Source organism: Rutilus rutilus, assembly GCF_951802725.1.
Source record: "Rutilus rutilus genome assembly, chromosome: 4".
In the NCBI taxonomy this organism is placed as follows: domain Eukaryota; kingdom Metazoa; phylum Chordata; class Actinopteri; order Cypriniformes; family Leuciscidae; genus Rutilus; species Rutilus rutilus.
Window position 1 is genome coordinate 7,780,118 of NC_140212.1, and position 25,060 is coordinate 7,805,177.

At 42.5% G+C, this 25,060-nt stretch overlaps 1 protein-coding gene across 2 annotated transcripts in view; it reads left to right on the forward strand.

The window, feature by feature from the left end:
• The first annotated feature begins 3,116 nt into the window (after nucleotides 1-3,116).
• kcnd2 (potassium voltage-gated channel, Shal-related subfamily, member 2) overlaps nucleotides 3,117-25,060 on the forward strand; it is a 125,674-nt gene continuing 103,730 nt past the window's right edge. The window contains exons 1-2 of one of the 2 annotated variants that reach the window (XM_084406383.1): nucleotides 3,117-3,856; nucleotides 4,122-5,310. In XM_084406383.1, coding sequence (XP_084262509.1) covers nucleotides 4,199-5,310 — 1,112 coding nt within the window. In that variant the 5' untranslated portion in view covers nucleotides 3,117-3,856; nucleotides 4,122-4,198. The remainder of the gene's footprint in view (nucleotides 3,857-4,121; nucleotides 5,311-25,060) is intronic. The other variant, XM_084406382.1, reaches the window with a different exon arrangement.

Sequence of the window (25,060 nt, forward strand, 5' to 3'; positions counted from 1 at the left end):
TAGACATTGTTTGCTTTTTCTTCATTTTACGGTCTAATTCAGACCAAACAAACTCATTTCTCCACACAACTAATTTCAGTGGACAGTTTAAACTTTAAAGTTCAGTTCACTCAAAATGGTCATTTACTCTCCCTCGTGTCGTTCTAAACCTGTAGGACTTTGGTGAACCAGATTTTAACAAGTGCAACATGTTCCTGGATCAACAACTTTGTTGATCCTGGAACAATATTCCAATCAACCAATCAGATTTGAGGGACAAGTTTACAGATGATGTCATTTTTAGTGTTAGATGCTTCTACATCAGTGTTATTCACCTATCATTTCCCTTTAGGGATAACGTATAGGGTAAGGTTTAGGGGTAGGACAACATTTTCAGACAGAAATGATATTCCAGGATCAACAAAATATGTTTTACTTGGCAAAATCACGGTGACAGAAGAAGTTTTTGAAGAATGTTTCTACTGTTTTTGTTCATGTAATGAAAGCCAATGGGGTCTAGAATGACATGAGGGTGAGTAAATGATGACAGAATATTCATTTATCATTCATATGAAAAAACATATATTTAGTCAGTTGTGTCCTGCTCATAGACCCAAATCAAGACCTTTCAATCATTCATTTTGATTCACTGCAACATTCCTGCAGGCATAACATGAGCAGCAAAATAATGTTTGGCCTGAGAGAGAAGTTGAACATAATAAATGTTGAAAAGCTCCACATCGACCGTGCAGAATTTCAAATACACTGATCAGGCAGTCATTTAAAGTCATGTCCAACTCCCATGCATGCTGAAACAGCCCTTCTGATGTCCTCCTAGTCCAGTCTCCAATGATAAGGATCATTTCTAATAAGCATGTCTCTGTGGTTTGACCTACAGCGTAAAGAGTTTGAATAAAGATGTTATTATGAAATATCTTCAGCTGTGGTCTGACACTTATACCGTCCGCCGTGGGCCGATGCAGCACATCTAACCCGAGCTCAAAGGTCCATCGCAGATTCAGAGTGTTATCCCAGTGGTAAAGTTAGATGTTCTAGATTTCAGCCGAGGCGTGAGTTTTGTCACGCTGACGCGATGAACTGTAGGGGTGAAGATTCTCCAGAGTGGCATGCAAACGCATGCATCAACACTGTCAGGTTTAGCTCACGGGACTGAAATAGATGTGACTGGTAACCATGGTGACATCAGCGCCTGTCATATTTTGGCGCCATTTCTCTAACAACCCGAGGCAGGGAAATGCTCTGAACAAAAGTCACTAAATTGACTATGATGGCGCAGAACACTACTATTCTGGTTCATTCAGTTTAAAACATAGTGCGTGGTCACGGTACAGAATGCTCAAATGAGTGAATCCTGTTAGCTTTGGAAATTAATTAAGTTTGCCATGGTGTGGTTTTGTGAAAAGGCGAGTGTGGGTTGCCAGTGACATTCATAAAGTAGATTTGCTTTTCTTGAAGGAAATAGCAGTGCTCGCAAGGCAGCAAGAGAAAAGTTCTGTTTAATTACTGAATCACAGGCATTTTGATGGTCGGAAGGTCAAAGTATTATTTGGAAAGAATTATTATTATTAACTGGAAAGATTGTATATAAAGACTGGAAAACTAGTCCCAGCAAGCCTTTGAGATCAAAAACCTCTCTCTCTCTCTCTCTATATATATATAAATTGTACCTTTTTCTTGGAAACATGTTGAGAGGTTAAGCTTGTTGAATGCATATAAAAGTTGATAACATGTTTTCCAGCCATGTTGTAGAAAGGGTCCATATAATGTTAGATATCACAATTTTAAGAAGTGTTAATTTTACTTTTAATCATCTAGTATAAGGGGTGAGAAATGTGGGACAGTTTAATATAGCATTTTTGATCCTTAAAATTAGTTTATTCAGTGCTGTTAATAAAATGCTGCTAATATTATATTAGAATAGGTCATCTAACATTTCTAATCAATCTCACAAAAATAGACATTGGATTTGTGCTTCATTATTTATTTAAGGAAAATAAATGAATATTTAAAGAAATACAAGACCAGGCACAAATTAATATGTTAACATTTTAAGTTTTAGTAGGCTATAACTTGAAACGAAAAACTAGGTGAACAGAATATGCATTCTGTTGTTTGTGCTGAATTGCAAAAAAGTGTGTGGAGAATATTTAAGGGTTATCAATGCAGATCTGCATTTTAAACACTGTAATAAAGGGGAAAGAGAGAAAGGATACAAACCCTAAAGATAATGGAAATTGGCTATTAGCACTCGAATCGCGTTAGCAATAACCAATAAGGCGGCAGTGCAACTGTGTTTTGTGTCGCTGTCCATGGTGCTGAAAGAAAACCAGTCCCAGCAAGCCTTTGAGATCAAAAACCTCTCTTTTTCTCTCGCAACATTTAATCTGTGATGCGTCTACGTGACTAATTTGGAAGGCAATGGAGAAGAGGGAGGCCCTGCGCCAGGAAATTCATCACGGGGGCGCGCAGACAAACACGCATGGCGCTCTGAGCTGCCGCAGCTGTTTTGGTTCACAAGCTGAAATCAGTTTTTGGCAAAGTCGATTTTGTCAGAAGCTGCGCCGAATGGGATATTACCTCAGAAATCACAGTCCTGAAGGATAAATATTCTAGTTCTTATTTCAGTGAAGCGATTTTGTTTTAAGTATGTAGGATATCTGAAAAACTTTTGTCCGTCAAATCGATGTCAGTGTGGATTAATCACATGATTTGCCAAATTTCTTTTTCTTATATTTGAATGAGTTTGCTTTGTTAATGCCCCAGTCGACGCAGTTCCTCACAAAATCACACGGCTATAATTTATAAAACGAGCACAAAAAAAAAAACTTGCCACGTACAGCATTTCTCCTTTTATCGACTAAAGCATCCTTATTTGTCATTGACCCATGTATAGAGAGCTGCAACATAGATAATCGCATTTTGAGCTTGCTGATTGTGATTGTCACAGCAAGAGACCTTCACATGACTCGAATCCATTCGCTCTTACAGGTCTGATCTTCCCTCACCTTTGAAAACTGTCTCCATCTAGCGGCTTCCCCCACTGCACATCTAGCAGCGCTGGATGTGTGAATCAATAACCTGAGACGTGAAAAAAATATCCGCAGCGCTTTGCCCCAGTCTCTGAGCTCGTCATTCAACACTTCACTGAATGCAGCGAAACTCTGTTGAATAATAATTCAAAGAAAGCCAATGAATAACTTTACACAATGCGCTATATAGGGTTTATAAGAGAATCAAATGCTACAAATAAGCATTTAAACGTAACACTACTCATGGCACATTATGCACCATTCACACAGGCTGTGTTACATTCATTTGTGTTAACCGATGCCCGTAGCACGTGACACGCCTCCAATGCGCCGTGAGCAGAAGCAACTTGGGCTCCACCGCAGACTCACAGAGCTTCATCGGTAGCGGATGAAGCAACTTCCAGCGAATCATTTGTTGCGGGTTCACTTTTTGTTCTGGTTACAGGCGGACCCTGCGGAACAGTTCTCGGCTCATTGGATTACGTTTAAGAGAAGCGGATAGTAAAGTGACATTCTCTGCTTTTGAAACACCGAGCGCGCACTCGCCAGGGTGGTCTTCTCTTCCTATGAAAGGACCACTGTGGCAGGTTTCTTCAAGAGCGTCAGTGTGAAACACAGAAGCTTTGACCGGTAAAAAGGATGTCCTTGGACAACGTGAATCATCTACCTGACTTCTAAACTTGTTGCATTTGCTCTAGAACAGATCCGAGAGCGCATTTCGGATACTTATTTGTGCGTAACGGCAGAACAGCGATTCAAAGTGGACTGTAACTGATGATCTGTGTGTAAAAACCTGCACTTTTGCATCAAAATCCATTTATGAGGAGGTAAGTTGTTTCTCTTGCTCATGAGCAATAGGTTACATAGTAAAGAAAAAGGTCCATTCTCAGCCAGTCGTGTTTGACCGAAAAGGCGGTATTTTCATGCATACATACACCATCATTCCATTCTGCGCTCACTGTAATTCCACCTTGCCATTAGAATGCTTTGATCTTGATAAATATTATGGCTCACTGTGCAGTGTCCTGCTACGCGTGAGAAATAGTCTTCCTTGAACTTTACATCAAGTAATAGCGCATTGTGTCTCTCCAGATGTCCTTTCTGTTCGTGGCGGATCTGTGAGCGCAAAACCTGCTTCAGTCTCACCGGGTCGCGCACATTGGGTCAGCATGGCAGCCGGAGTCGCCGCGTGGCTACCGTTCGCGCGCGCCGCGGCCATAGGATGGATGCCCGTGGCGAGCACCCCGATGCCGCCGCCTCCACGGGAAAAGAGGCGAGGTCAAGACGGCCTGATTATCTTAAACGTCAGCGGCACTAGGTTTCAAACTTGGCGGAATACTTTGGAGAGGTACCCTGACACCTTACTAGGAAGCACAGAGCGCGACTTCTTCTTCCACGAGGAGTCCAACGAGTACTTTTTCGACCGCGACCCGGACATCTTCAGGCACATCCTCAACTTCTACCGAACCGGGAAGCTGCACTACCCTCGCCACGAGTGCATCTCCGCCTATGACGAGGAGCTGGCCTTCTTCGGCATCATTCCTGAGATAATAGGGGACTGCTGTTATGAGGAGTACAAAGATCGCAGGAGGGAGAACACGGAGAGGATTCAAGACGATGAGGAGAACGAAAACAGCAAGGACATGGTGCCGCCGGATATGTCGTTCCGCGAGACCATGTGGCGCGCGTTTGAGAACCCGCACACGAGCACCATGGCGCTGGTGTTCTATTACGTCACGGGATTTTTCATCGCCGTCTCCGTTATGGCCAACGTGGTGGAGACGGTCCCGTGCCGTAGCGAGCACAACCGGGCAAAGGAGATGTCGTGCGGGGAGCGCTACGCCCTCGCGTTCTTCTGTTTGGATACGGCCTGCGTCATGATCTTCACTGTTGAGTACCTGCTGCGTCTGATCGCCGCGCCCAGCAGGTACAAGTTCGTCAAGAGCGTCATGAGCATCATTGACGTGGTGGCCATCATGCCTTACTATATAGGCCTGGTCATGTCGGACAACGAGGACGTAAGCGGGGCCTTCGTCACCCTCAGGGTCTTCAGGGTCTTTCGGATTTTCAAATTTTCGCGGCACTCCGCGGGACTGCGCATCCTGGGGTACACGCTCAAGAGCTGCGCGTCCGAGCTGGGCTTCCTGCTCTTCTCGCTCACCATGGCCATCATCATCTTTGCTACCGTCATGTTCTACGCAGAGAAGAGCTCCTCCTCCAGCAAGTTCACCAGCATACCGGCGGCTTTCTGGTACACCATCGTCACCATGACAACGCTGGGGTGAGTGGATGTTGTTGTGATGCGCAAACTTAGGGAATGAGCTTGTGCGCATGATCTTCTGTCATGACTGCTTCAAAGCAGCCCTTTTACACCAACGCGTCAGAGAGGTTGAGCTGGAGATAGAATACATCAAGGGCAGGGGGAGATCAATAAAAGTGAAATAAATCAAAGAAATAGACTCCCTCTAGACTGTCTCTCTCTCTTCTCTATCTGGCCGGTGAGACAGAGGCCATCCTTTACTGCCTCATTGCTGGAAAAGACAAGACCTATAAAGCAATTTTTTCCCCTGCAATATTTAGTGCCATATGCACACACATCACAAGTATATAAAAAGTTATTTTTTTATATAAAGACTTTTATGTAGTTAAAATACTTTTTATTTTCTATTGCAGCTTTAATAATAAATCAAATAATACATTTTTATATGATAAACTAAATACTTTATAATGTATTTTTACTAAAAACTAAAAACTAAATATTTTTTTTTTTGTATTAGTTATTCATATAAAATACAATATGAAATGTATAAAAACTTTCAGCAAGATGTTAATGAACATTCAACATGTTAATGAAGACCACAATGCTATGCAGACAATGAATACACAAGTGAGCATGATGATTAGAACATAAATCGGCATCAGTTTGGCTGTGACAGCTGTGTGAATGCCAGTAACAGTTTCTGACAGTTTAGGGAGTTAAACTTTAGAGTTTTTAATTGTATTTCTCTCTTATATCTTAGAAAGTGTATCTGTCATATGACACCTCGCCAGTGTCAGACTGAGCACAGACTCCTCCTTCCTTTGGAAAGCCTTGCTTGTTTATAACTAACCATCTCAATGCGCCTTTGGCAGAATGTTGTAATTTCCACCCAGTCAATGAACACACAGAGAGACATGGCTGATTCATGTGACTTTAAGCACTGAAGGCGATTACAATAATGCATTCCCTATTGATGTGTTATTTATTCATTAATCCCATCACTCAGCACCTCAGCATGGCTTCTCTGAGCCTCCCACCTGTGCTGAGCGGGTGCTCTCCATGGTGCTGAATCTGCCCTCTGCATGTTGCGGTCGCCCCATGGCTGCACTTTGCTGCTCGGGAGACGACCAATTCTTTGCTGGCGGGCCGACACGGTCCTGATTCACACTCGAGGGGATTAATCAAGCCGCATGCTCCAGTACACATCCCGTGCTTTGATCGGCACGCCTTTGAAGTGCATTACTGTGTGTGTCATAACGTGCATTGCGAGCGTCAATCTGACGCCTGCACCTGGCTGATATGATGCACCTTTCAGACGTAAATATGATCGGGAATCTTTTGGTTTTGAGGTTTTTAGTTTTGAATTAGGTGTTTGGGATTCGTTTTATACTCTAGTTCAACAATGTGTGGTTCAGAACAACTGTCGGCTTCTCTTTATATATGACTTCATGTCTGAATATACTCTTTGACATACTGAATGTGACTAATGTTGTCTTTGAAGTCAGAAGTTCCTCCTTAAGACACCATGAACCTTCAATAATAAGAAAACGGAAGGTTGTCAGAGGTTGTGCATGTTCTTGTGATATATAAAGAGTTATGGCTCACAGACTTCCATTCATTCCCATTCCTCCTCTGCTTTACTGTCAGGTCTACATTGTCCTATAAAGAAAATATGAGGTTTGGAGACAGCAGGAGTGAAGGGGGAAAAAGAGATCCAGTATGAGTGAGAGAAAGAGCAAATCGCACATCTTATTGTGTGCAATTTGTGTCCTGCAGTTTCTTGCCTGTCAAATCGGATGACATCAATGAGAAAATGAAATTACGGGCTGACGCTCAGCACTGTCTTAATGTTAGGAATGCAGTGTGTGTGTTTGGAAGAGATGATGACTTGTTGGAGCCAGCTGGTTATGAACTGTCTTCCAAACAGACCCACAGCTGCAGGGCTTCAGTGATGCGGCCCATATACTCATCTCCTCTCTCTGCAGGCAGGCATGCTGTTCCTCATTTCAAATTTTATTGCATTGCCTCAGTGAGCCTATCAAGAGGAGCACGCAGGGGGGCTGTCGCTACAGCAGAGATCTGACCTGGCAAAGTCGACTTCATCCTGTGATGAGCAATAGCCAAATCTTGGGATGTCAAATCGGGCTATGCCTTGAGACCATTTCATGTTTGAGTGGCCACAGTTTGATCTGGAAAAAAAAAAGTTTCACGTTGTAGATGTCACATAGTGAGAGTGGGGTAAGGAGAAACCTTGCCTTTTAGGTTTGAGATCTCATCCTCTCTTTGTCTTTGTCTTGCTTGTTGAGTTCATCCATTACCCCTTTGTCATGTCTGAAATCTCATTCCCTTCCCATTTCTCCTTAAACACACACTTGAGTGAGAGGCCAGTCCAGGCATTGCTAAACGACTTTACCTGCACTGATTGAACAAGAGCCTGGCTCTGTAAATGTATGCATCACTTTTTAATGCCTCATTTCCCAGACTGGATGACAGGGATGGATCCGTGGTTCAGAGAGCAAGGGAAGGGATTTGCACAAGGCGGCTGCTTTAGATTACGTGAACCTGGTTTTGGGGTTGGATTACTAGTAATGAATCCATGTGATGTTCCTTTACCAAAGTGCAATTGAAGACTGAGAACATTTCGACTATCAGCAAGGTTTTCACGCTTGCTAGATTATACTCAACCCTCAGGCGTCTTCAATCTGTCTGCATGAGAATGATTGAGAATTTTAATTATCCGTAAAGATAGCCTCTATCGTGCAGAACTCTGCATAAGATACCTGAATGCCTCAACCAGATTTAGCCCTCAAAGTTTGGGTTATATGCACCAGGGACTGCTGCTCATTTCGGTCTCATTTTGATATAGATAAAGTGACTTCTTTTATCTCTGGCTGTGCTTAAAGTATGCATAGAGCTTTACTGCCTGGTAATGTAAGATATGCTGGTTATCTCCCAATTGGCGTAATATCATGATGGCGAGAACAGAACTTGCATTGATATTCTTTTAAACCTGGCTCAGAAGTGCCAGAGATATATTTATCAACAATATGTCATAATGTTCACCTACAGTGAACCATGACATACCTTTAGACCAGGGGTGTCCAATTCTGCATCTGAAAGGACACTTTCCTGCATACTTTAGTTCCAACACACCTGCCTGAAACTTTTTAAAGATCCTAGATACCTTGATTATCTGGTTCAGGTGTGAGCTTAACTCCGCTGGACTGTGGCCCTCCCGGAGCAGGATCGGATACCCCTGATTCTGACTCATTTGGTGAAGAGACTGAACAAATCCATTAATTGACTCTAATTTGCCTGTAATCCGGCATCAATGTTCAGTCCTCACAGAGTTCTGCTCTTCCCAAATGGGAATGCGCCGAGCAGAGAGGGAGGAGACAAGGGACGGGATGTGACTTTGGTTCACAGCACGAATGGCCTCCGCTTCACTGGCCCCTATCGCCTCTTTAATGGACTCATTTTCTGGCATAGGCTGATTTTGCCCAGCTCAATTAAATCAGCAGCATTTTAATTGGCTTATGCGCTGTCAAACGGGATCTATTAAGTGAGCAGCTGTCAGAGCTGAAGACATGCAGATATGAGTGTGAGGGAGAGTGAGACCGGTGAAGAGGGGTAAATACATCAGCTTTAAAGCGCTCGGGTACAATGATAATGTCTTGTAAATGAAATGCCCCCATGATCCTCCACACAACCCATCATTCTTTTCACTGAAATGCACTTCTCTCGGTTCATTCTCCCATTCTCCTTTTCATCCGCTCATCCCCCTCCTCCTTCGGGGTTATGAAGGCTCATAAAGAGTCCTACGGAGAGGTTGTAAAGTGATTGATGGAGTAGCTTGGAGAGTCTATTAAACTCTCTGAAGTCACCCTGCATCAGGTCAATTAAGGCCAGAGGCTTCAACGCCCGCCAGCTATGTATCCCCTCCCCAGGATATGTCACACAGAACAGGGTGGATTAATATTCGATGTTCATCGTGGTCACCCGCGGGTTAAGCAATAGGCTTAATTTCTCCTAAGGGAAAAGATCATAAGTTCATAGTGCATGACAGAAGAGGCTTTGGTGTGGTTTTCGACACTCTGATCAAAGCGAAAGGTTGGATCTTTGAGAGGTCATGCCTACGGGGTTGTGGTAAGGTCAGGCCATGGTACAACATGTGAACGGGACTCATTATTGTGTCTGAAAGAGCATGCCGGTGTGGGGTTACCCTGATTAGCACACCTTGATCAGGCATCACAAAGCAAAAGGACGGCCCCAGAGAAATGCAATGGTGCAGGTTTATTATTGATGATCCCGGGCCACTCAAATGCGTCCACCTAAGACACAACTGGATGCCTGCAAAGAATTAATGCCCCTGTGCTGGTGGAACCTATAGTGCGTTGTAAATGATCCACATGACACAGGTTACCATTAATTATTGTATTTAGTTTAAAGAAAAGCACAAACCAAAACAGAATCTATTCACCTCCGTCACTCTCCCCATGGATGCAGGGCTTTGGGAAACCCCAAACATGGGTTTTGAAGGAATATACACCCAGACCATAACACTGGGCTCATTGAAGAGACAGTTTATCCTAAAATTCTGTCACTTATGGTGTTCCAAACCTGTATGACATTGAACAACCCCATTGGACCCCATTGACTTTCAATGTATGAATGAAAAGAAACTGAGATCTTTTGTTACACAGAAGAATGGAAAGTCATACTGGTTTTGAATTACTTGAGGAGGGTGAGAAAATGTTTTCTTTTCGGGTGTTCTATCCCTTTAAACACTTTAGGTGAGAAACACTGTTTGAGGTTGTGCAATTGGCCACATCGAACTTCCTCTGGCTTGTTCAGCAGACGCCCAGTTTATGATCGCTGCATTCCCCCAATGTAATAAGTACACTCAAAAAATGAGTGTTCTGACCAAAATTTTTTGTTTCACAGATGTGCATGACATGTTTCATGGCTCAAATAGGAGCACAAGAGAAACGCTGTATTTGAAAGATTTACACAGTGGCACAGCCACGGGGAAATAAAGAGCCCAGAATGAGGTAATTAAAGGCTCTTTGTCATGTGGAATAACCCCTGTGGTGTTGCTGTAGAGGCGCTAACTCTATTCATCCATCCATTTCATACTCGCACTATTACTCCACACCGAGAGGCTAATTGGACTACCGTCTCTCTCCTTAACTCTCGTTCTGTGTCTCCCTCTTTCTCTACCATACTTTTTCTTCTTCATCCCTTCCTTTATTCCACATTTTTATTTGCTTTCTATCTCTGTCTTTGTTCTGGTTACACTCGCCTTCTCTGTGATAGTTCAAACACCATAAAAAGGCATTGAAAGTGGAACATGCTCTCCTCACATGGCTGCCTTTAATCACTTAAATGTAACGGACAGAGGGCTGTCTTCCTCCTCCTCTTCCTATTAAGTATTTTTAATTACTTGGCCTGTCTAAAAAAACAAAAAAAAAACAGTGGTAGCAGTAATGGTACTGGCATTAGAAGTTTTAAGCGCTTTAAATCTCACACACACGTCTTGGCACACATCAAAACATTGAAAATCAAAATACGCCCTTGTTCAGTGGTTGCTCGAAATGACAGATATTGTGAGAGTGAGTGTAATGTAAAACTTCAAAAGTATAGACTTTTTTTCCCCAAGATGATTAATGTTCGCTTGAATGAGATCCAGGATTGAGATTCTGGAATCAGATCAGCTCTATGTTTAGACAAATTCACATCCAGACACAGGGGATTAGTGACACTACAATGTTTAGAAGTTTCACTTTTTGTTCCCTAATCTCAATTTTTTTATTATTTTTTTTTTACTAAATTTAACCCTTCACTAACGTCTAATATATATATGTATAGTTTTTAACCCTTAAAGGGTTAGTTCACCCAAAAATGAAAATGATGTCATTAATGATGACTCACCCTCCAAGCCCGTAAAACCTCCATTCATCTTCGGAACACAGTTTAAGATATTTTAGATTTAGTCCGAGAGCTTTCTGTCCCTCCATTGAAAATGTATGTACGGTATACTGTCCATGTCCAGAAAGGTAATAAAGACATCATCAAAGCAGTCCATGTGACATCAGTGGGTTAGTTAGAATTTTTTGAAGCATTCAAAAAAGCATTAAAAAAGTCGTCGTTTTTGTTATTTTTGGACCAAAATGTATTTTCGATGCTTCAAAAAATTCTAACTAACCCACTGATGTCACATGGACTACTTTGATGATGTCTTTATTACCTTTCTGGACATGGACAGTATACCGTACATACATTTTCAATGGAGGGACAGAAAGCTCTCGGACTAAATCTAAAATATCTTAAACTGTGTTCCGAAGTTCCGAGGTCTTACGGGCTTGGAACGACATGAGGGTGAGTCATTAATGACATAATTTTCATTTTTGGGTGAACTAACCCTTTAATACCCTTTTCCATATTTTAGACTGTTCTTGACACCATATATCTTTGGCACCACAATGCAAGGTTATACTTTTGTCACAAGAAAAAAGGGGGAAAATGTAACCACACACTTTCAGATCATTCTTCCACTCAAGTCCATATACAGACATGGAATTCTTCCCTGTTCCACTGCTCATCTCCTCTCGTTCTACTGTACGTGTCTGTTATCTTCTCCAGGTCATGACTGATTCGATTTGTGTGCAATTAAGATTGTGGACTCTTGCTATTTCCTATTATGTTGCTCTGTGTGTGTGTGTGTGTGTGTGTGTTTCCTGTGTAGTGTTCTGGCCTGCACTGGACTAATTGAATTAACGCATTCATCTGTGTAACGCTTTCTTTTTCCTGTCTCGTTCTTGTGCACATTCATTCTCTTTTATTTTTTTTCATGAGTAATTCTTTTTAATAAAATAATTTAAAAATTCATGACACCTTGAGAAGTCCTGGATGAATGTGATGATTTGATCCTCTGTGTCGAAAACGAGTGAGCGAGAGAGTGTGTGTATTTTCGGTGAAAATAATAATGAATTGGCTGAAATTCAATAGGGAGCTGAAGTGTTTTGCTAAAGCCTGCTAATACCGTACAAGAGGCTCATAAATAGCAGAAACCGACTGAAGTGGGGTTGTGAATACAAATTTGGCCTTTCATATGGAGATCTCCTGTGATAGATGGACGTGTCTTCATTACAGCCCTACTGAATAGTGTTTAAAGACAGAAGGAGAGACAGCCATCAGTCTAGAGGTGGCTTTTTGTCAGTGTACATTGATTATGCCTCACTAGGTACAGAAGGGATGACTTGCTGAAACTGATCTAAAAGCCGTCTTTAACTGCTTGCAAACATGCTCTCAGCATGCAGAAAGACAGGAGAAAGACAAACTGAGAATCAATGAGCCTGCAGTATCCTGTGTGTGTGTTTCTGAACTCAATCCCTTTAGACCTTTTACCTTGACCCATTTTCACAAGTTCTTTTCATGCAATGCCACAGATGTTAACTTTGCTGGATGATATATTGTAAATAACTAGATTTTTGAGAGCTGTGAGAGGTGCAAAGCCGTTGTAGGAGGTAGCCAGGTATTTAAATATATATCAAGACTATTACAAGCAATTTATGTCAAAACCTCATTTCTGTTCGCCAGCTACAATGCCTCTAGTACAAACAGTGCAGGATGAGCTATTAATATAATATTACATTTGAGATATAGTAATAGAGACGCGTGCCTTAAACAATTTTCTTTTTTTGTGTGTCATTTAAAAACATATTTCTTTCTCAACTGACCTTTGAATGCTGACTTGATCTTTTTCTTGAACTCATGTGAACATATAGCTGGAACAGGCTGAACGTTGCTCGTCTGTTTGGAGTTTGTGTTTCATTCATTGCGTTATGTTATTAGGCAGTTATGATCTTCCGGTGGAGAGATGCTGTACAGTCCAGTCTAAACAGATCACTTGCATTACATTTTTCCCTGTCAGTGTGAATCTGAAGAAGGCCGGTGGGAAGGCCATTTGTTGGTCTTTGCGGTTTGGACTCAAATGGAGTGAATCAGTGGGAAGACGCCATGTAACTGCTGCAAGTCAGGCAGAAAACTAGGGGAGACACTGATTTTATGGTTTGTGATACAAACACTTGAATAGGCCATTACACACCTTATAACACACCTGTCTCTCTCTTCCTTATTGTCGCCTTATTTTCCCCCATTTTTCTTCTGTTGTTCGTTTCTTTGCTTTAAGGCACAATAAAAAAAAAATTCAGCTCAAATTGGAGCACCCACAGAGTGAAAAGTCAGCAGTGCTAATGCATAAATCCCTAACATTTCCCAATTTAGATTTATTTGCCGGTCTTGAAGCAATGCTCTGGGTTCAATGCTACAATTGGACACGTTAGAATCTGTAAAAACTGTGTTGACAGTAATGCAATGGACCATTCCTGGAGTTTAGATTGTTTGACCAATTAAACAATACATTACAATACAATAGAGTTGGGGTACTCGAACTCGGACTCGGACTCGAGTCCGGACTCGAGTCCAATTTTGAATGAACTCGGACTTGTCACGCACTCGGATGAATTTGTACTCGGACTTGACACGGACTCGGACATTTTAGACTCGGAAAAATGACCGAGTACAGTCGAGTCCGGGCACTGGAGGACACAATATTATACAAAAACGAAACGAAACTGTGTTGTGTCAGCGTTGAGCATTGTAGCCAATCACAGACATGTATATTAAGCGCATGAACACAGTAGCAAATCAGAGTCGTGTTAGAGTCACAATGCGGAGAATTCGCTCAAAATGTCTGTTCAGAATCAGCGCGAGCTTTATCCTTTCGCAAATCCCCTCATAAACAACAAAGTCTAGATGCGATATAAATAAGAGATTCACTGTGCAGTGCGGACAACTTCAGTGTTTATGACGAGAGTTGTAGGGAGAGTGCAGAACGCGGTAAGTGGCTTAAAGGGAGCGCTATTGACAATCTAGTTTTGTTTTTCATGCTTCTAGTCTAGAGGATCAGTGGTTACGTTCACACTGTAAATTATAAAGAGTGATAGCTGCATTTAAATGTGGGAGTGAATCCGTAAAATTTTAGTCGTGAGTTATGAAATTTCGATGATTGACATAGTAACCATAGCAACATGAGAACGTGATAACCATAGCAATATTTTGGCGTCTAATGTTATGATTTTTGTTACATTTACATTTACTTTAGTCATAAGTTTATACACCTTGCAGAATCTCCAAAATGTTATTTTTATTTATTTTTTAATAAGAAGGATCATAAAAACATTGTTTCTATTTAGTACTGCCCTGAAAAAAGCTTTTTCACAGAACAGATGTTTAATAGCCTAGTCCACAAGACAAAATACAAACACAAAACACGCTTGATTTTAATAGTGTGTGTCATTGCCTGAATGATCCACAACGGTTTTATTTTTGTTTGTTTTTTGTTTTTTTGTAATGGTTGTTCATGAGGACAAATCCTCCAGCTCCTGCACATTCTTTGCTTTTCCAGCATCTTCTGCATTATTTGACTCCTTACTAGCAGTGACTATGATTGTGAGATCCATTCTTTTCACACTGATGACAACTGAGGGACTCATACACAACTATTACAAACCCTGCAAACATTTAGTGATGCTCAAGAAGGAAGCATCTGTTAAAGGGATAGTTCACTTTGAAATTAATTTTTGATATGTTTTAGCTTACCTCAAGGGCATCCAAGATGTAGGTGTCTTTGTTTCCGCAGTAGTTTCAATTTTGATATTTTTAGGTCAAACCGTTCTTGTCTGTCAGTCATATAATGCATGTCGATGGTCACTGGCTCAAAACACAAGCACAGAGTCCAAATTAAAACAATTCCCCATCGTCCAAATGAAACAATTCCCTATCATAAGTACACATTGATGGCCTAAGACACGAAACGAGCGGTTTGTGTGAGAAAACGAACAGTATTTATATCGTTGTTATCTCTTGAAAACAGCACACGTCCAAATGATCTGACGGCGCGGGAGGGTATATATATGTACACTAGACGTCGCCTTGGCTACTGCAGTTCATTGGAACGAAACCGTAGCCAAGTCGACATCTATGTATATATCTATACCCGCCCGCGCCGTCAGATCATTTGGACGTGTGCTGTTTTCAAGAGATAACAACGATATAAATACTGTTCGTTTTCTCACACAAACCGCTCGTTTCGTGTCTTAGGCCATCAATGTGTACTTATGATGGGGAATTGTTTCAGTTGGACGTGGGGAATTGTTTTAATTTGGACTCTGTGCTTGTGTTTTGAGACAGTGACCATAGACCTGCATTATATGACTGACAGACAAGAACGGTTTGACCTAAAAATATCAAAATTGAAACTACTGCGGAAACAAAGACACCTACATCTTGGATGCCCTTGAGGTAAGCTAAAACATATCAAAAATTAATTTCAAAGTGAACTATCCCTTTAAGAGTCAGGGGGTGTAAACTTTTGAACTGGATCATTGGTGTAAATTGTTCTTATTTTGTTTAAAAATGCATTAATTAATTTAGTCCTGCCCTTCAGAGGCTAAATAAGATATTAGCATGTAAAACAAAATAAGTGATAATTTAACATCACCATCATCTTGCTCAAAACTTTACCCCTGGCTCTTAATCCATCGTGTTGCATTCTTGAGCATTACCTTGCAGATTCTGAAAGATGTACAATAGGTAAACGTATGACTGTTACTATACATTGCAATAATTTTGTAAGGTTTAAAATATTAATTTAAGAGCTCAGTGAGACCTTTAGCCGGAATTTGATTGACAGGCGATCTGACCAATGATTGCAGATACCCGCCATTTTTGTTCGACAAACAAACCAAATCAGTTAGTAGATTAAAGTCAGTGGACCTGAATTTGAAAAATTGTGTGTATTGATTTCTTTTTGCAGTTCTGATGTTCATTCATGTTTAATTCGTGCTATAACTAGAAGAGATTATCAGTTCACGTGCTGCTTGAACTGAGGCCCACACATTAAAGCACCACAAAACAGTATTTATTGTCTGAATTTAATAAAAATTACATAATTAGAAAGCTAAGACTTTATTTCATACCAAAAGTAGCCTGCTCTATCTTGTCTGCTGGTGCATTGTCAGTGTCCTCTTTGCTCCGCAATATATTTTTCACTGTGTGAGAACATGTGCAGTGAGAGCGGAATGGCTTGTCGGACGTAGCAACAGAAACTAAGAGGGGCGGGTCTTTGTGAAAGGTCAATTTCAAATCATTTAAATCTTTGTGGACTCGGCCGGACTCGACTCGGACTCGGATGTTAAGGACTCGGACTCAAGTCCGACTCGGGCCTCTTTGGACTCGGACTTGGACTCGGACTCGATTGTTAAGGACTTGGACTCGACTCGGACTCGAAAAAGGTGGACTCGGACCCAACACTACAATACATTAAAGTTGAATTTTTCCAATAAAAAATGTGTTACTTGAGCTTTAAAGTTTCTAAATGGTCCTTTTAGCTGCCACTATAGTTATTGCGTTACCAATGTAATTACTGTGGGTGTTTTTACAATGATACATGGTCTTGACTGCAATCCAGGAAAAAAATCTGCACTAATCACATGTTCACGTGCTTCATGTTTTAAACTTGTTGTTGCTACAGTTTTTGACCTGTTCCCTATAGACTTTCACTGTAAGTACATTACGGCACACATGGTCGTTTTGTTTGTTTGTACAAACTGAGGGATGAGGTGAAATTATTTTCTGTGGCAATCAACAGATGATGTCAATAATTAAATTGTATTAAACCTGGATCATTCCTATTGGATATTCTTTAACCCCTTCCCCATCACCCCCAATTTAATGCCCAAAATAAAAAGGTTACTGCTCATAAGTAATTCTGAATAGAAACATAACACACATACATTTAGAAAGCCAACACTTGAGAGTTTATAGTTCAAGACTCAAAATTAACCAGACTGTTATTAATATTGAGATATATAAGCTCAAACATATTTTGAACTAAAATAATCTGGGATCACCAGTGATCCCTGACAGGTAAGGGTAGAAGAAAGTACTCAGAGGAATGTTCTATATCATTCCCTATACCTTAAGATAACTTATACTGGGAAAGCGCACACAGGAATACTTCTCAGGTGACTGGGTTCAGAGAAACACAAGCTGTATTGGTAAACTAACAGGTCTCATTACATTACGGCTCAGTGTCCTGAACTTTAAACACACGCTTCATCATCTTTGACATTTAAACCTGACACACATATCTAATATTTCCTCTGAATCTGAAAAACCTCTTTACATGCTTTTTTATTGAATTAGAATTGCATCATAGAATAATCCCCAAAATGACATGATTTTAAAATGTTTATGGTCAAACAAAGTGCATTTTCTTGGATATAAAACCATACAGATTTAGTCTTTACATTTCTAATGCTCTATTTTGACAGTAAAGATTCCAGCTGGAGTGAGATTGACATTTCTGACCAATCACATGTCGCCTTAGAATGATGCATCGGAACAGCCAATGAGAGATGGTGAATTATTTGATCAAGTGTGTTTTCTAGAAATGCTGTTAGCAAAGCATTTGATACGTCGGGTATTATTATTTTGAAAGTGCAAAGTCGTCAGATTGCTTCTGGAATTGCTTATTTAGGTCCAGTCGAGCGATGAATGTAATTTATTTAGCGCTGATACAAACTGTTGTACACTGTCACCTGAAAATCAAGCTAAAATTTAATCCAGTGTTTTGGTGTATATTGAGAAATTACCGAGTGAGTAAATGCTAGAAGCAGCCGTGGATATCTAGGCCATTGAATTTGACGCTCTTGTTAACTGTTTCGGCTGTCCTCCTCAGTGTCCTGTACTGTAGATATAGTGTTGTCGCTCCAGTGAAGGTAAACCGGTGAAGATGGACAGCTGAGGTCAATGTGGACAGAACGACGGTAATCGGAGAGCGACAGAGAGAAAGGGGGGGAGGGTGGCGTTTAGAGTGTTACATGTGACCATGACACATCATTGGAAAACACAGAATCTATTTACCATTGACTGCCCGGCTCACTCTGCTTCTGTCTTTTCCCCCCGACAGGCCGTGATCACTCCGCTCACACACATCTCTGATGCCGTGTTCAAATATACACACCTGCATTCACAGGAAATGCGCAGTAATGAACTGCCAGTCAGGAAGATAGAGTGTGCGGTTGTCTTGGAGGCAGTGGTGGTCAAACCGCATTAAAACCCTAAAATACAGGACGTGTATGCACTGAACGCTCGCAGTTCCTTGCGGACAGCACTTTCTAAATATGTGAGGACAGGTCGTGCTCTTTAAGCCAAGATTGGTGAGATGGAAGATGGCGAGAGAGAACAGGAAGTGCGGACTGCAGTGGTGGCCTCATGTTTTAAACATCGCAGCCATTCTCTTCACCGCCTGACATTCAGCAAACTCTCCGTCTGTCCGGCCTTGATAGTGTCTCCCGCCAGGACGATCACTCCTGTAAACTAATTATCATACGCACACATGCATGAATCACCTTCAGAGTGATTTCTTTTTTTTTTTGCAAACGTTCACTCACACAGTGCTCTATTTTATTCATTCTCGCTCGTGATTTTGCTGAGACGTAGGGGCCAAATAAATGTTTTTCACAAGAAATATCCGCAAACTTTTGGAGTGCTATTCACGAGAGTGCAGTAATTAAACTACGCGTGTGCGAGTATGTAGTAAACACTGCGTAATTAGAAAGTTTGATGTTTTCAAAGAGAAAATCTCTGTTTTGGTTTTACCCATTTCCAATCGCATCAGTCTTGATAATAAACGACATGCTGCATAGGGAAGCTGTGTGTGTGTGTGTGTGTGTGTGTGTGTGTGTGTGTGTGTGTGTGTGTGTGTGTGTGTGTGCATCACTTGAAATTAATCTGCTGTATATTTTGCGGCTAATGCATTACGCTCGGTCGCTGCCCTCAGCGCTCACAGTGTGAGGAACTAAATAGTGATGGTATTTAGAACTATAGATGGTATTTAGAACTAAATAGAGAGAGAGAGAGACAGCTATATATATATTAAATATAGTTATATTAATAGTATTGTTGTTATAAGTTCGCATCAAGTTCAAGGCATTGACGCTTGCTTACAGATCTATCACAGGCTCAGCTCCCTCCTACTTTCACTCACTCCTACGAGCCTACATCCCTACCAGACACCTACGATCGATCAACGAGCGACGTCTCGTGGTTCCATCACAGAAAGCCACAAAATCACTTTCCAGAACATTCTCATTCACAGTTCCATGCTGGTGGAACACTCTCCCCACCCTCATCCGGAATGCAGAATCCCTGACAACATTCAAAAAACAGCTGAAAACCCATCTCTTCCGTGAGCACCTAACTTCATAAAAAAAAAAAAAAAAAAAAAAAACCTTTCCCTTTAAAACCTCACTTATCGTGCTTATGCTACTCTGAATAGCCTGAATAGCTACTCTTTTTTGCCTCTTCATGATGACTCGCTTAATTTAGTCCTAATTTGTAAGTCGCTTTGGATAAAAGTGTATGCTAAATGACTAAATGTAAATGTAAATAAGTAGTAATAATATAACAATAAAGTTTTAAAAAATATTTTATATAAATAACATGCTATTTCATATTGATATAAATAGCAAGAGTGTTGTTGTTCCTAAGAGCCTGATTGTGAGTGTGATAATGCTTTTATACAAAAGTTCAGTAAGTTAATAGTGAGTAACTTAAATTTTAGACATAATATTGCCAGTTACTTTGTCTGTTTTTGATCCACCATCAAAAACAGCTCCAAACAAAGCCACATTAGAACTGTTGAACATCTCTGAACATCAAACATTAGTGGTGTTCCTGAAAAAATCTTTGAACAAATTATTTGAATCAATGATTCAATAACTAAAGGCACTAGTTTAATTTGTGAATGAATCAGCATTTTCAAACGAATCGATGGCATGAATGATTCAATGACTCCCAAAAAAAGTCATTTGTTTCATTCTTGAATGAATCATAGTTTTCGAACGAATCTGTTGAACGTATGATTCTGACCTACTGGTATATCGATGTGACCTACAGAAAGAGTTAGGCAGAGACTGATTCATCAATATTAAATAAAAATTTTGGGTAACACTTTATTTTAAAGTAGTGCTGCACGATTAATCATATCGCAATCGCAATCGCGATGTCTAGCCTACGCGATTATATGACGCAAAATGCTGCGATTTTATATTAAATACACAAATTAGCGCTGTTAACGCAATTAAAGCAGGATCTGTTAATTTTTGGCATCCTTTGGCTAGTGTTACATGATCTCGCTCTTATTCATGCAAATGCTTTTAAACCATTCATGCGCGATAAGACAAAAAAGAACAAAAGAAAAGAAAAGGCCTGTGAATGTCCTGACTGTGACACACAGAAAGACTTGCGCTAATATCGTGCGTGCGCACAAAACAGCATGCCAGAATACAGTTCTCTTTCGAGCTTGAACGAACAATAACACACACAATTATGCCTAAATGTCTTTATGTCGAGTATCTTCATAACATAAGAGTAGTCTTATGATGAAGGTGAAGAGTTGTGACTCGTGAGAGAATGAGGCGCGTGTGAGATCCGCGTCTCTGACAGCAGCGGCTGGTCTTAAAGGGACAGTACTGTTATGATTTGGCAGGAATGAAGCGGAGAGAGAATCCATATGCAAGCATACTTTAATTAAACAAACAGGTAATCCAGGCAGACAACAGAACACGGAACTCAGGACAGGAACAAGGTAACAGCTACAACGACCGACAAGCCACAACTGAAACACAGAGGTATAAATACACAGACAGACAAGCTAAACAAGATAACAAGGGGGTGTGGTTAATCAGAGACACCTGGGAAGACTAATCAACATAACAGGAGACAACTAAACATAAGACAGGGGAACACATGACAGACAAGAACAAGACAAAACCCACACCGTGACATAGCCCCCCCCTCTATGGGCGGCTCCCGACGCCCATCAAAACAACAAAAATAAACAATAGTTCAGGAGGGTGGTGGAGCGGAGGCGGACCCGGGGGCGGGATGGAGGGCCAGGCCCGTGGAACGGCAGAGGGCCTGGAGACTGCGGCAGTACGGGAGGCCAGGGCAGATCAGGCTGTGCAGGCGACCAGGGCGGAGCAGGCTGTGCAGGCGACCAGGGCGGAGCAGGCTGTGCAGGCGACCAGGGCGGAGCAGGCGACCAGGGCGGAGCAGGCTGTGCAGGCGACCAGGGCGGAGCAGGCTGTGCAGGCGGAGCAGGCTGTGCAGGCGGCCAGGGCGGAGGCGACCCCTCAGGCGGCCAGGGCGGAGACGAACCTTCAGGCGGCCAGGGCGGAGACGACCCCTCAGGCGGCCAGGGCGGAGGCGACCCCTCAGGCGGCCAGGGCGGAGGCGAACCTTCAGGCGGCCAGGGCGGAGACGAACCTTCGGGTGGCCACGGTGGAGACGACCCCTCAGGCGGCCAGGGCGGAGACGACCCCTCAGGCGGCCAGGGCGGAGACGACCCCTCAGGCGGCCAGGGCGGAGACGACCCCTCAGGCGGCCAGGGCGGAGACGACCCCTCAGGCGGCCAGGGCGGAGACGACCCCTCAGGCGGCCAGGGCGGAGACGACCCCTCAGGCGGCCAGGGCGGAGACGAACCTTCAGGCGGCCAGGGCGGAGACGAACCTTCGGGTGGCCACGGTGGAGACGACCCCTCGGGCGGCCAGGGCGGAGACGACCCTTCGGACGACCACGGTGGAGACGAACCTTCGGGCGGCCACGGTGGAGACGACCCTTCGGGCGGCCAAGGTGGAGACGACCCTTCCGGCGGCCACGGTGGAGACGACCCTTCCGGCGGCCACGGTGGAGACGACCCTTCGGGTGGCCGTGGCGATGAAGGCTTATTGCCCCCCCCCAAAATTTTCTTGGGGAGGTTAACGGACTTAGGCGCCGGGTAGGAAGAGTCCGGTGGCGAAGGCGTGTCAGGGCTGGATGAGACAGGCGGTGAAGAGGGCTCTGAGCTGGGCAGGACCAGCGATGAAGAGGGCTTTGAACTGGGCAGGACCAGCGGCGAAGAGGGCTTTGAGCTGGGCAGGACCAGCGGCAAAGAGGGCTCTGAGCTGAGCAGGACCAGCGGCGAAGAGGGCTCTGAGCTGGACAGGACCAGCAGTGAAGAGGGCTTTGAGCTGGACAGGACCAGCAGTGAAGAGGGCTCTGAACTGTGCAGGACCAGCGATGAAGAGGGCTTTGAGCTGGGCAGGACCAGCGGCGAAGAGGGCTCTGAGCTGGCGTGAACAGTCTCTGGATCGGCAGAAGTGACGTGAACAGTCTCTAGATCAGCAGAAGCGACGTGAACAGTCTCTGGGTCAGCCGAAGCGACGTGAACAGTCTCTGGATCAGCCGAAGCGACGTGAACAGTCTCTGGATCAGCCGAAGCGACGTGAACAGTCTCTGGATCAGCCGAAGCGACGTGAACAGTCTCTGGGTCAGCAGAAGTGACGTGAGCAGTCTCTGGGTCAGCAGAAGCGACGTGAACAGTCTCTGGGTCAGCAGAAGTGACGTGAACAGTCTCTGGATCAGCAGAAGCGACTTGAACAGTCTCTGGATCAGCAGAAGCCAAACTCACATAAAAGGGTGAAAACAGTTGCAGTGCCAAGACAATATACTGTTTCAGAGTCCAGCTAGGGTCATGCAATGGCATAAGGTTGTTAAGCGGTTCAGAAAGTCCTCCTCGAAAAAATATCATCAAGCATACCTCTTCCATGCAAGTCTGGGGAGCAAGCTCCAAAAAGTCAACCACGTACTTCTCTATGGTTCGATCTCCTTGACGGAGAAGCATAATTTGCGTTGCTGGATTCATCTTTGGTCGGTCGTTCTGTTATGATTTGGCAGGAATGAAGCGGAGAGAGAATCCATATGCAAGCATACTTTAATTAAACAAACAGGTAATCCAGGCAGACAACAGAACACGGAACTCAGGACAGGAACAAGGTAACAGCTACAACGACCGACAAGCCACAACTGAAACACAGAGGTATAAATACACAGACAGACAAGCTAAACAAGATAACAAGGGGGTGTGGTTAATCAGAGACACCTGGGAAGACTAATCAACATAACAGGAGACAACTAAACATAAGACAGGGGAACACATGACAGACAAGAACAAGACAAAACCCACACCGTGACAAGTACACAGTAGCCACTAATTATATCTGTCGCTAAAGTTAATCAAAGAACAAAGGGAACAGAGAAAAACACTCACTGCTCTTGACTAAATAACTTTTTTCTTTAGGCAGATTATCACTAATATGTGTGTGCATTTATTTTCCTTGAGAACCAAGCAAGTTGACTCATGAAACCATTTGTTTATTATATCGCATATCGCAATCGCAATCGCAATTTTGACCTCAATTATCGCAATATGACATTTTCCCCAAATCGTGCAGCCCTATTTTAAAGTGTCATTGTTACATATGTTACATGCAGTTACTATAGTAATAACTATAAATTGTGCATGCAACTAACCCTAAACCAAAGCAAATACTAATCCTAATCCCTAACTCTATAGTAAGCACATGTAGTTACTTAATATTACTCAGTACTTAAATGTATAATTACAGTGTAACAATGACACCCTATAAAGTGTAACCTATTTTTGACCTAAATGAAAACAGTTAATTTGAATGTTACCAAATAAAGCACATATTTTACCTGACAAATTCTTTATGCCCTGATGTGCCCCTCGTTGCCTGTTTTGGAGCTCAAATTGACTCTCTTACAGTATATATTTATTTACAGCAAGAACTGTGATTAATGTGTATTGAAGGTTCTGACTGGTCTTACACCTGGTAGATTCCGATTGGCTGGTTGTGGATGGTTGTAGCTTTGTATTGGCTGAGGGGAGAGATCATAGCTGCTGTTATTGGCTCAGGGTTTGTGCCATTGTGTGAATACTGATGTGTCTGTGTGTATGTGTGTGTGTAGGTATCTGTGCTTCAGTGCTTTAGCCCACACAGCGTCTTTGAGACGACTCAGCCAAAACGGGCTCAAAACAATTTAGCTGAATCCTCGATACGCCTTTTAGATACAAGAAATGAAATAATAGCAAGACTGCCAGGGATCATTGATCCACAGCCGGCTGTGAATATCAATGAAGTACCATTACACAAAGATAAATACGGTTTCAGAGTGTTGTGGCGCACCCCTCGCACACATAAAAGCACTCCAGCTTTTAGATAAAAAACCAGCAGACTGAAACGCGGGGTGACATGAAAGCGTTCGCGGGAAACAGGTGGAGCTGCAGTCCCTAGAAATCAGCAGAAAAAATGAGCTCTGGATGACATGGAGAATCGAGTTTCTTACAGGTGAAACCTACAGATGAAAACCATAGCTGCAATTTTTAATTAGAAGAACTGTCTTTACCCAGAATGTCCTGGATCTGATTTCATTAGAGCTCAACTGTTGCGTTCCAGAAATAAAAATCCCCTTTATTTTGCCTGTAGAGATCACTTTTTTTAATGGTGCTGTAGAAACCTTTCAAGAAAAAGCTATTGTGTGCTCAGACAATCGGTGTTATATGCTTCTGTTGAAGCCATCCGTCAGCGTTAATTCAACTTAATTTCTACAGAATCATGTTTAAAATAGCCCAATTCGAATGATGAACCATCCACTGATAAGAAATCTGTGGCAGAAACCTCAACCGTTGCCATTGTATCCCATGAAGCATTGCAGACAACGTAAATCACCTCCACTCTTAAACTGCCTATGTATGTGTATATCTTATATAAAATGTTTGTAATACTAACGAAATATA